Source organism: Aptenodytes patagonicus, chromosome 1 (genome assembly GCF_965638725.1).
Source record: "Aptenodytes patagonicus chromosome 1, bAptPat1.pri.cur, whole genome shotgun sequence".
Lineage (NCBI taxonomy): Eukaryota > Metazoa > Chordata > Aves > Sphenisciformes > Spheniscidae > Aptenodytes > Aptenodytes patagonicus.
This window is the reverse complement of record NC_134949.1, coordinates 205,237,407-205,250,131: the sequence shown is the minus strand read 5'-3', so window position 1 is coordinate 205,250,131 and position 12,725 is coordinate 205,237,407. Positions and strand designations below refer to the sequence as shown.

Here is a 12,725-nt window from a genome sequence, read left to right as displayed (position 1 = left end):
TAGCTCCTGAACTGCTGCTGCACAGCTGGGTGAAATCCTGCCTTTGCATCAATAAAGGGTACTGCTCCCATTAGTTTCAGGATTTCAGCTGGGTAGTAGAAAGCAATCTTCCTGCCTGCAAAAAGAGCCAGAGAAGGAATGACACTTGGCCCTAAACAGAAAGCCAACAGAGGTATTATGTATGAGACATGAAATGCCAGCATCAGCCACAGCTGTTGAAACAATAACTGGTAGTGCTAGTTCTCCATTAGGTAGCATAATTACTTACAGCCCCTTTGCAGTAGAGACGTAGCTGTCCCGCTGGAGTTCGAACAATCACTGACATTCTCTTCCTGTTGCTATTGGAAGAAAAATATTTGCTTTTATTAAGTCATAGTGATGACAATAAGTCCTCTTCTAGCCAGTGAATTCTCAGATGTGCTTAGTGCATCTGACATCAGGTGATATGTAACAGTAGTAACTTAAGACCCCACAATCCTTGACAGCAAGGATAAATACTAAATTGTCCATTTCCAGGTTCAGCCCTACAGCTCCCACCGGTGAGCACTAAACCAGAACAGACTTGAACCCAAATGTGAGCAAGAATTTGGAAAAGAGCAAGAAATCCTCTTGAAAGAAGGGAAGTCACATCTATTCCTAGCTTTTCGTTATTCCTCAAGCAAAATTGTTTTGGGGACTCAGGCTAGAAATGGAATCATTAAGGCTGAATGCGTATTTATTATAAGCATAACAGACACTGAAATAACCACCCACTGACAAGGGCAGTTATTTAGCTTCCTAACTCAAAAGAATGCAGAAATGTCATAGAAAGGAATCATGATATAGACCAGCTCTTGGCCTCCCTATAGGTTCTTTATATTGGTCTAATCAGAGCTACATAGTTAGGATTATGTAGAACAAAGTCAGACCCTCCGAGCAGGGCTGCGTATCAAGACAGTCAAGTTTGGGATATTTTTTTAAAATAAAAGGTAAACACTAGCATACTGTACACAGATGTTTAACATAGGAAGGTAGGCAAGGATATATATTTTTTTTAAAGATCAATTTTGGCATTTCACTTGTCAATCTCTCTTTTAAAAAAGAGCCACTGAAAAAAAAAGCAGCTTGTAAGAGGCAGAGGCAAGCAAATCAACTCTCAACAAGAGAACCCTAAGAACACGTGGTTTCATACTCAAACAAGTTATCTGTAACTATAATTCTTTTCCTTAGGAAAAGGAGAACTCGGAAGCATCCTCCTTCCTCATTCCCTTTCTGCCAATATGTACAAACAGATCAGAGTGTAGAGGAATCTTCCTCCTCTGACATTGCTCTTGGAAATTCTAGCCCCTTTTCAGGACTCAAGAGCCATGTGTAAGGAAGTAAGCTCTTGGCATGTATGATCAGACAAAACAATCCTTTCCGAGACTTTCTAAAGAAAGTCTGGAAGGACAGCAATTAGCTGTGCCCAGAATTTCTGCAAGTTAATGACACTAGGAAACTTCCTTGTGCTTTTTAAAATCTAATTATAGGAACTCCCTTCACTAGTCAAGTGGGAGATTGCTACACACAGGGAAGAGTTAAGACAGCTTTTTTTCTGCTGCATGCAGGCTACAGCTACTCCTGTCTACAGACACCAGGGTACTGGTCAACTTGTCAGAAAGCCTAAAAGACTCTTCTAGTACCTTTAGATATTCCCACAAGTAGCCTAAGTAACTACATTCTGAATGAAAAGGGGAAACTAGTCAGGAGTAATCTTCAAAGCAAGCCAGGGCACAAGAAAAGCTGCCTACACAAATCTTCCCAGACTTTAGTTTTACATACTCCTTTAGAGCAGAACCAGCCAACTCAGAGGGCAGAAAACAAGACTTTAAGGCTTTAAGACACAAAGTATAAAAAACAGCAGAAAAGCCTGCTGACTAGCACCATCCAAACTGACAAAACTTTATCAAATGACAAAGAGAAAGCACCTTTTATCATCTCCAGTGATTCAGGGGCCCAATTCATCACACAAAGCTTCTTGCTACCCAAGCAGTGTCCATCCTAACTAGCCTGACAAGTTAGGAGTGCTTGCAAATCTAGTTTTTCATAGCTAGACTGGTTCTTAAAAAGGGGCACCAAAAAGCCCTCTTGTAGATTCCACCTACTCAAAACCAAGTAATTTACAGAAGCACTATAAAAGTGCAATCTCAATCTCAAAGCATGCTCTTGAAGTAGACAAGTGACACACCAGGAAATCAGTGAGGCACAGAATGACACTTTCAGGGCAGCAACTTCTCAATAAGCCAACAGAGCTGGAGTGGCAGGGGAGAGCTTCATGCGCACATGCCAACAGCCACCAGTTTGTAAGAAGCTCTGTATTAGCCCTATATTGGAAACAAGAAGATGGAGGGGCAGGACAAAATTAAGGCAATTCAGCTTTTCTACTGCATCAGCTGAATCTTTTTATTCTCAATAATATATTTACAAAAATGGCTTTCTTGTTACCCTGCATTTAGTATATTAGAGGAAAACTTACCTGGAAAACTCCAGCACGTTAAGAATTTCAAAGGTTTTTTCCTTTCCCAGCTACAAAAGAAAGTATGTACTATAAGTATAATTTGCAGTACATTCTTACATGAAAGTTGGTTTAACACCTTTGTTTACACAGCCCAGTGTAAATAAAATGTGGTAATAGCTCCCTCTGCTGGTAAAAGTGTTGTAGAGCCCTATTTAATGAAGGTATTCTACTCTTACTTGAACATGTAATATTGTGGCATCCTCCATTTACTATTTTTACACCATTTCAAGGAACTAGTATCTTACTCTGGGAGGATAAGAATGCTCTGAAAGTTAGTCTGCATATTTACTACATAACAGCTATCAACTAAGAGACATTACAAAATGTGAGCATTACTCCCAGTTAAAATAATCATGCCATCCAGATTTGGTATTACAAAAAAACTTTGTCTAAACTGACTTAGTATTTCTTTTACTTGAGTTTACAAGCATATTAGATTTTTTTTTTGTGGCAAAAAAATGGTTAACTGAGGAGTAATTCCTGTTATCACCAACAACTGTTTGCTAGGGTTGAGCATGAGCAACCTGAGGAAGGAAAAGGATTTAGAAATTACTTGTCTCTGCCATTCCTGTTGTACAAGAGATAGTAGGAGCAGCAGGAGTTACTGGAGTCTCAGAACTCCAGTAGTACTTGTAGCACATGGTTAAAGAAAGGGCTGTAGCAAAAACTAATCGCAGTAGAGTTATGTCCTACAAGGCACATATCAATTCAGCAACATCCTCAAGGCCAAAAGCCATCTCCAACCCACATTACGTGTACTGTCACAGATGTAGGCAATGAGGAGAGACAGGAACCTCTGGGAGTGACAGCTTTTATTGCTGGCTATAGACTGACCATGCTCCCAGCTTGGCATGTATGAGGAGTATAAAACTAGGTCAGCTGGGCCTGGGTCTTCCTGCAGAGGAGAGAAGAGCCTAGATAACTCTAGATGACACTGCTCATCCTAAGCTCTTCCCCTTAAACTAAGCAGCAGTTTTCTGAGTAGTTGTAACAAGTTTGTGACAAGTCCTAGAAGGATATATGTTTTAAGTGCTTAGCTTGGCAGTGTACCAAGAAACTTGAAAGTGAATGCACCTGAGAGGAAGGACAAAAATACACCCATTATTCTTAATAAGCACCCTACTATGTATTCCAGAGACCAAGTTCTCATCTTAGTTGCACCTGTGTAAATCTGAAGCCACTTTAGCTTAGACTGCAACTTAAGTCAGAATGTGGCCCCATGAGTTTGAGACTGCCTGTGTCAACTCTAATCCATTAACTACACACCCCTGCATACAGAGCTTGTTAAGCAGATACATATTCTACAGAAGATCTTACTCAGAAGAAAAATTCCATTTTAATACAAGAAATCAAACATTTAGAAGTACAGTAACCACTAAACATAATAGTTAGAAAATCTCCCAGACACGTGAATTTCATTCTGACATGCTCATCTGTGCTTCCCAGACAAGGAAAATATTCTTCAGACACAACTGCTGTCATTTCCCATATAAGCTTGCAACTTCCTATTGCCCATGCCACAGAGAAGGGCAGAGGACTTTGCATCTACAAAAGAGAGTAAAACAACTTTTCCCAGTCTGCAAAAGCCTTTTGCATGTAGCATCCTAAAGGCCCTGTAAAGGGGAACTCACAAGAACCACACAGGAGACATTTATGCTCTGCATGAGCTTGGCAGTCTGTGCCATGCACATCTACTACTTACCGCATCAATGATAACCGAATGCGGAGTCCGTCCTGTGAAGACATAACCAAGTTTTTTTGCTCCTTTCACTAATGCCCCTTCATCTGCCAATACAAGAAAAGCTTAGATTTAATCTGGCATATAGAAGAGGCCTGTAAAGCCCATATTTAAATACGCCACAATGCCAAAACGCAGAAGCCCCCTTCCCCCATGTACTCCCACATCTGTAGGGCTGCTAGAGTAGCTCTGCACACACTTCCACAAGAACATTCATATTTTAGTCCTACAAAGGCCATGTAATACCAACTACACAAACTTCATACTCAATCTGTATAAAACATCCTGTAACTACTGAAGCATTAAACTCAGTTGTTGTGGAGGAGTCATACTTTTCTACATTAAAGAGGGGAAATACCTGTTCCGAAAGCAAGATCAAAGCTGTGTTACTGTAAATTCCTACAACATGCATTTAATCCATTTCCCGCTGTAAAGGCACTAAGTTCAGGTGCTATAGAAATACGTACAGCATTGTCTTCTGGAGACTGAACTGGGCAGTGTCATTAAGAGCTCAAATAAGCAAGCTGAAACCAGAACCAACACTTCTACCCCTACTATGTAGTTATACAGCCTCATTAAGGAGCAAGTGGTATTAAGTACAACCACCGTACAAGTGAATTTAGTGCCCAGCTCAAGCAACCCTAATGTCTCTACAGCTCCCTTGGTCTTCTCACAGTTCATCAACACTGCGACTAGAGCTGCCTTACACAGGCTGTTCACCTGACTCTTCAGGTGACACTTAAGACAAATAGAAATGCTGCTGCTTTATCACTCAATACATCACTACAACAACTGTAGAAACACCCTCAGAAATGGAGATAAATTTGATGGGGAGTAGGGCCCTACTGTTCTGCATTTTGGCCCTGCCTACCTCTTTCAGTACCACTGTGGTGCCTGAAAGAAGGAAGAAATGGGTGAAGGGTAGGCCCAAATATGGCAAAGACTCTGCTCTTTGTTATATCATGTCATGTATCAGCATCTTCTATCTGCATAAAGCAACATGGGAAGCTACTAGATCAAAACAAACAGTTTGCACTCATGCCAAATAGAGCAAGTAACTGTTCATGCAGAAACAAACCAGTACTTCCATACATCAGCTCTATGTAGGGAAGACAAGTCACTGGAGGTTTTACTTTTGCTTTTCACCTCTGCAGAAAGAGGCCAGAGTAGAAGGTCTCATGAGAGCAGAAGGGATCATAAGCCTAGCTCAGCTCTACAGAAACATCATGGACTTGGTAGTTCTATATAAGGTATTCAAAAGCAGTGTGCGCTGGTAACAGAAGATGCCAGATCTATTGCTAGCATCATGGAGGACAGCTTGCTTTTAAAATCCATGACCTTTTCAGAAATTTCTGGACTTTCCCTTCTACTTCTACTCCCTCACTCCCCAAAGAGACAGCAACAACCAACCTGGAGAGGAGGCCTGGTAGATTATTGTATTTCCTTGTCTCTCAGGAACAACAGTATGACACACGGCCAGCAGAGTGAGGAACTCCTGTATGTGCACAGCTGTGGGCTAGACAGGACATCAGAAGAGTCAGGTTTAGTATTACACACAAACTGAGAGGCAGCTGTTCACTAACCTGAGAAGACCTCTTAGATACCACAGACAAAAAAAAAAATTGTTCTCCATTTATAGTAGTGACCTTGGTCCCAGAACATCAACACAACAGAGTTAAGGGCCAGCATTAATGAACTAAAGTGCTAATGATAAAGAACTCACTTAAGTTGCAGAGAGCTGGGAAGCCAGAATATTCCCCCACCTCCCCAAATATAAAAGCATTAGTTTTTTTAGCAGCCCAAGCTTCATATAGGCAAAGATGCCACAAGATACTGATGATAATCAAGCAACAGGAAATACTACTTAGGTAGCTTCCACAATAGCTGTCAATAGATTGACAGTAACCACACCAGAATTAAACCCATTGCAACTGCACACTTAGTGACGAATATCCAGAGCTGACAGCAGCTGATTAGCCAGTAGAAGGCAACATCATGTGCTCTTCCCACAGGAATACATCATCCAGCCAAGCAGAAACTTGATCAGTGGTCCCTACACATTCAGCATCATGAGAAGACACAATATAAAACATTGTTCACAGACTGCATAGTCACCAGCCATCCCGAAGCACTTAGAGACACCAGGTCTACAACTCAGTGAAAATGCTATGGCACTTAAATCACAGGCCTCTAATCAGCAAATTCTGGCAACTGTAGCTATAGTGACTTGAAATTGAGTCCCCCATCCCATTCTTCCCTCTTTTCCACCCCTACCTGTGGCACAGCATTTCCAGTCTCACAGCTGTCAGGAATGGCACTCAGCTGCCCAGCTCACAACCTGCCATACTAACATCATCCACAGTTCACACAGATCTTTAAGAGGCTTGGCTGAAACAGCTGAAGTGAACACACATTCCCTTTCACCAACTCTACTATATCCGTAACATCCACAGCTGGTAGCATCAAAATCTTATGTCACAGCAACTGTTTGCTCAGTGACCAAGTCAGACATGAACTTAGCAGTTCTACCTTTGCAGAAAGCCTTAGTTGACTTTGTGAACTCTTGCAGAATTTTTGCATATGAAAATATCTAGTTTCCAAACTTTCATTAGCATCGCATATTTTTATATATACTCTGTCTTAACAGACACTACAAAATCAAGAGCATTCCAAGAGCTGTTAGCACAAGGTCAGGCCAAGACCCCACTATTGCAATATAAAACCAAGATCAGATAGAGAAGAATCCTACAAGATTTAGTAAAACGGGATCCAGGTTTTTTTAAACAGTTAAAAGATGCTTCTACATCATTTATTATGCTAGCATACACCACAATGTTCAAATGAAATTTTCAAGTAAGAACTACATTCCATCAAAAATCCTCTGATGTGAGAAACTTGTATTACATGTATTTTACTAAGAGTATATGCAGTACTGCTATCTGAAATGCAGCACACAGTTATTTTATAAAACCCTTTAATCACATAGAACTATTGACATTAAAGACTCCTCCATTTCCCACTTAGAGGGGCACTTAAAATACAACTTCTCACAGTTAGGCCAGCAGCATTCACAACTGGCTCTCAGACATGCTAATGCTTCTCTCCCCAAGCCAAGCTATGTGACAAAAATAAAAAGAAAGTTCTGCTCTCTCTCAGGTCCTGTTTCAGGGACAAGACCAAGAATAGGGAAAAACTGTTGTGGTTTTGTTTGTTTTTTCAATATGGTGCACATAGCCTACATACTTGTACAACACAAAGATGCACTGGCAATAGCAAGGTTTAATTAGTAGGAAGTAAATTACTAAGAAAGCCACAAAATATCAGCTGGCAAATGTTGTGTTAACATGCATAAACAAAAAGTAAGCATATCAGAAAAAAGTGTAATAAAAAGACTGCAGATCCAATACTTATATTCTTGTTTTACTTCGTGTATGTTGTCATGAATATTTTAATGAATAACTGTTTCACACAGGACCTTTATCTTTGTATACCGAAACTTCTGAATTGTATGGTCACAAGCCACTAAAATAACAACAGTTGTAGCTTTTGACATGCTGGAGTGCAGAGGCTGTGTTCAAGAAAATGAACAGATGGAATATAATTAGAGTAGTGTGTGAAATGTTAAGTCCACAGCAAATTACTGGTCAGGAGGTTACTGCTGCTCCATTATTTCCAGTGAAAGTAATGAAAGTTTTATCTCCATTTCAAAATGCATAGCCTGCCAGATTCTCATTTCAGCATCCATTGCTGCAGACCTTTGATGTCCTTCTTACACGTATATCACCCAGCCCCTTACACACTTTCATAGTATGCGTTCTATCAGCTGGAAACAACCTGTCTCCGGTAATGTCATAGATTTTAATCCTTCCTATGTATATATTTCTGCTTTCAAGCCAGCAATGTAATTTGTTGCTGTCTTGGTATTTTCACAGTTCACAATGTATTACATGGCAATCTTCCAATACTATAGCAACAGATCACCAGAGGCCCAGCTTATCATATCAGCTCCTCCACACAGCTGTCATTTGTTTCCTTTCTATATTGTTCCAACACTTGACACAATATTTGTTGCACTGGCATGAATCAGGATAGAGCATTCAAATTCCTACTTCAGAGCTGCGAACAGAAAACTTAATAGCTTCTGTGGTGATCCCTTGCACCGTGCCAAGTTTAAGCCCAGAATAAGACAGAAGTCCCACAGGTTAACAGATTCTGCTTTATTACTTATTTTCCTCTATTAAAGCAAGCCTCTGCCATTTTAGTACTCAAATTCTTACTGATGGTCTCTGTAAGACATTCCTTGCCTGCTCATTTGTTAAGCTCAGCTCGATTTCTTCCCACCCCATTTTTTCCTTCTCTATCTGTAGCAGGAACAAAGTTTGCATATTTTAGTATTTTGTTCATCTGTCTACAGGCAGCTCTCATTTTGAGTGCCTTCTCCCCCCATTTTTCTCCCTGTGTGCCAACAGCTCTGGGTGAAAGCTATTGCTTCTCTTTCTCTATGTCTTTTCCAAAGATCCATGGAACACCTGGTATACAACCACCTACGCCAGCAACATACCTTGCTGGCTGAACTTACTTTGCACGCTGCCCCTACAAGCTGAGAACTACAGACACATTGAGACATAGTCTCATATTTCTGGAAGCAGTCTCTGGATTGTTATTGACAAAGCATTATCTACACCGAAAGCAAAGTTTCCCTATCTAGAATCATAGAATCATTGAGGTTGGAAAAGACCTCTAAGATCGAGTCCAACCGTCAACCCAACACCACCATGCCCACTAAACCATGTCCCTAAGCGCCTCATCTACACGTCTTTTAAATACCTCCAGGGATGGGGACTCAACCACTTCCCTGCGCAGCCTGTTCCAATGTTTCACCACTCTTTCAGTAAAGACATTTTTCCTTACATCCAATCTAAACCTCCCCTGCTGCAACTTGAGGCCATTTCCTCTCGTCCTATCGCTTGTTACTTCGGAGAAAAAGACCAACACCCACCTCGCTACAACCTCCTTTCAGGTAGTTGTAGAGAGCGATGAGGTCTCCCCTCAGCCTCCTTTTCTCCAGGCTGAACAACCCCAGTTCCCTCAGCCGCTCCTCATAAGACTTGTTCTCCAGACCCCTCACCAGCCTCGTTGCCCTTCTCTGGACACGCTCCAGCACCTCAATGTCCTTCTTGTAGTGAGGGGCCCAAAACTGAACACAGGATTCGAGGTGTGGCCTCACCAGTGCCGAGTACAGGGGCACGATCACTTCCCTACTCCTGCTGGCCACACTAGTTCTGATACAGGCCAGGATGCCATTGGCCTTCTTGGCCGCCTGGGCACACTGCCGGCTCATGTTCAGCCGGCTGTCGACCAACACCCCCAGGTCCTTCTCTACTGGGCAGCTTTCCAGCCACTCTTCCCCAAGCCTGTAGCGCTGCATGGGGTTGTTGTGGCCGAAGTGCAGGACCCGGCACTTGTCCTTGTTGAACCTCATACAGTTGGCCTGGGCCCATCGATCCAGCCTGTCCAGGTCCCTCTGCAGAGCCTTCCTACCCTCGAGCAGATCAACACTCCCGCCCAACTTGGTGTCGTCTGCAAACTTACTGAGGGTGCACTCAATCCCCTCATCCAGATCATCAATAAAGATATTAAACAAGACCGGCCCCAGTACTGAGCCCTGGGGAACACCGCTCGTGACCGGCCGCCAACTGGATTGAACTCCATTCATCTAGAAGGCACAGCATTATCCGTTATCAAGCAGGTCATAAACCAGTGGTCAGGAAGCTGTATCATAAGTTTTCATCCCTTTGTGTTCTCCCTTATTCAGAGGGAACAAAACATTGAGGTGAAACCTGGTCTTTTGGGGAGCAAACCGTACTCTGCAGAGCTACATATCTGCACATTTGTCACACATGTCCTTATCTGGGCCTCTTCACTCTGAAGACAGCAACTGCTTTATTCTAGCCAACTGTTCACAGCCTGATAAAATTACAAGGAAATTGCATGTGAAGTTAAAGATATTTATTCGTCTCTCCTTTTACTTGTAGCAGTATCAGATCAGTGCCTCCACTCACAATATTTCCAGATGAGCAGGACTGACAGGTTTTTGAGCAAATGGCCTAGAAATGGCCAATGGGATATTAACGCACAGTCTAACAACTTGAGCTTACTACTTTGTGTAAGTGTGGCACATTCTGCCAAGGACAGCCAGTAAAATACTTAATCCATTTCATTACCAGGGAGAATTATGACTCACTGTCTTAAAGATGTGAGCTTCCTACTGTTTTGTTCATTAAAACACCTGGAGAACAGTGTGAGGATCCAGCCATGTTGGGCATCTCTAGAACAGTGAAGCTGGTAAGGCTGGAGGGGATCGGGATATTTCAGGCACAGACCCAAAGAACACTAACTCTATTGAAATTCAAATGCTGGTTAAATGCAAGTTTATCTTGTACAAAGCCACCAAAATATGACCTATAATTAAAGATACTGCCTTGTACTTGAGCAAAAGAAAAGTACCGAAGTCCCATGCACAGTAAGGACAAAAGCAGAAGAGTGAAAAATATTTCTCACCAAGCTATAACAACTGAATTGTCAAGCTGTAAAACAATACGTTTGGACAGTTTTCAGGCAACAGTTACTTTCTGAACTAAAGCCTCCCAGATGTTCTCACCACCTGAATGTATTTTCCCCCTACTGTATTTTAAATTCCAGTTTTTCATTCCAGAAGTGATATGCTTTTGTTGTTCTGGTTTCCTAAGGAATTAATAATCAGCTGACGATAGCAGTCATTTCAAAGCCCGATGGGATAAAAGCCTCAGTTCCCACACACTTCACGAAAACAAGCAGACATGTTGGAGAGATCTAAACGAACGCTTTCACTGAGGTAAAGGCTCAACACGAGCACAACAGTTATCTGTTCTGCCTGGCCAGCTGCTTAACTAGTCATCACACATACTCACTGAATCAATTCATGCATCTGCAGCTATACCATGTGCTTGCTGCTTCTTACCCAAATGGTAATTTGCAAGCCACAGAAGAGTTTATATGTGGATTGCAATTAGTCGAGGAAGTTTGGAGAGAGTCCAGGGAGATAGAGAAGCCTAGGATAAGATCCAAGTTTATTAGTTCTTTCACTTCTTGACCTCCTTCCCTGCACTCCTATCAGAGTAAAAAATAACCCTACACCAAACAGGCTTGCATCTCCATGATGAGTTTATTCACAGCACATGTGCAACTCACAAACACCAAGGTAAAGACCATCTAGCATATTCTCCAAACTTTCTTTTAAGTTTTTGGAAGTAACTGATCTTTTCTTATTCTAGTAAGAGTTTATGCCGTTTTCCCTATAGAAACAAGTGAGCACCATACTCTTGGCACTGCTGCACAGTTCATCCAACAGAAGCTGTTACAAAGAAAAAGCATAGGCAGACAAACCTAGGTACTTTCTTCCACGTTAAAATCCCAGAGAAGCCAAGAGAAACCTCCACATGTTTTCAAGACAAGTTATTTTTCCTTGGAACACTTCCTGCAGGGCTATAATTCTTTGGCTGTTACTCAAGAGTGGACTTAGCCATCAGTCAGTCTTTACACACCAGTGGCCCAGAAGAGCTATGAAATTTAGAGGTGATGCAGGATGCTAAAAATCTTCCCAGCAGATGGATGACAGTCTCATGAGGGCAAGTACATAATTTTTTATTTTCAACCTGGAAAGAAAATTACTTGGCACTGAGACAGCTCTAAACTAATACTTGTGACTGGATTGAAAAAAAATCTTCAAGACCAGAGCAATGAGCACTTGAGTGTTTGTGAGAGATAGCACATTGACAACTTCATCTACAAAAGGGCAAATGTTTAAGGAGAATTCATTGCCCAGCTGAGTACAGCACCATCAGACCCCACAAGGCAGCTTGTGCTAGAACACTTCGGTTTTATCACCTCAGTTCACTAAACGAGTAGAGATTGTCAGACATCTGTAAGTGGCATCTGCAGCTATCTACTACCTATGAAAACTAAGACACTAAGGAGTTTTAGGTAGAAGGAAGTAGTTTATGCACCTTAACAGGTGACCTAATGCAAAAAGCTAATGGGCTAAAAACAGGCAACTCTTCCCTCTCCCACTGTCCTGTAATCCAGCCCTCATCTCACTGATGCAGTTTGACAAATGGATCTGAACTTCCTAAGCCAACTGTCACATGTAGTCCTTGCATTCTTGTGTCTTGTGCTAAATCACCACTTGTCAGTGGGTGGCATCCATCCCCCTAGTACAGTCAGGCTCCAAAAGATATCTTTGGCCTACACGAGGTACACCTTAAGTCTTATCAGCCAGAAGTTTCCCTACTGATTGAGGGCTGAGTTCACACTGTGCGCTCAGCCCAATAGTCATCTGTGCAATGACAACAGTATTTATGTGTTCAAGTTGCCAGCCAAAAGGAAACGATGCATAAGGGTTCAGCATGTAAA

The 12,725-nt window shown here is 41.8% G+C and overlaps 1 protein-coding gene across 5 annotated transcripts in view; it reads right to left on the bottom strand.

Annotated features, from left to right (window-relative positions):
- Positions 1-12,725, bottom strand: part of ATP8A2 (ATPase phospholipid transporting 8A2) — a 339,748-nt gene that overhangs the window by 249,170 nt on the left and 77,853 nt on the right. For all 5 annotated transcript variants that reach the window (XM_076328069.1, XM_076328066.1, XM_076328067.1 and 2 more), the window contains 4 exons: positions 5,685-5,790; positions 4,239-4,321; positions 2,495-2,544; positions 269-338 (listed from right to left, as the gene is read on the bottom strand). In XM_076328069.1, coding sequence (XP_076184184.1) covers positions 269-338; positions 2,495-2,544; positions 4,239-4,321; positions 5,685-5,790 — 309 coding nt within the window. The remainder of the gene's footprint in view (positions 1-268; positions 339-2,494; positions 2,545-4,238; positions 4,322-5,684; positions 5,791-12,725) is intronic.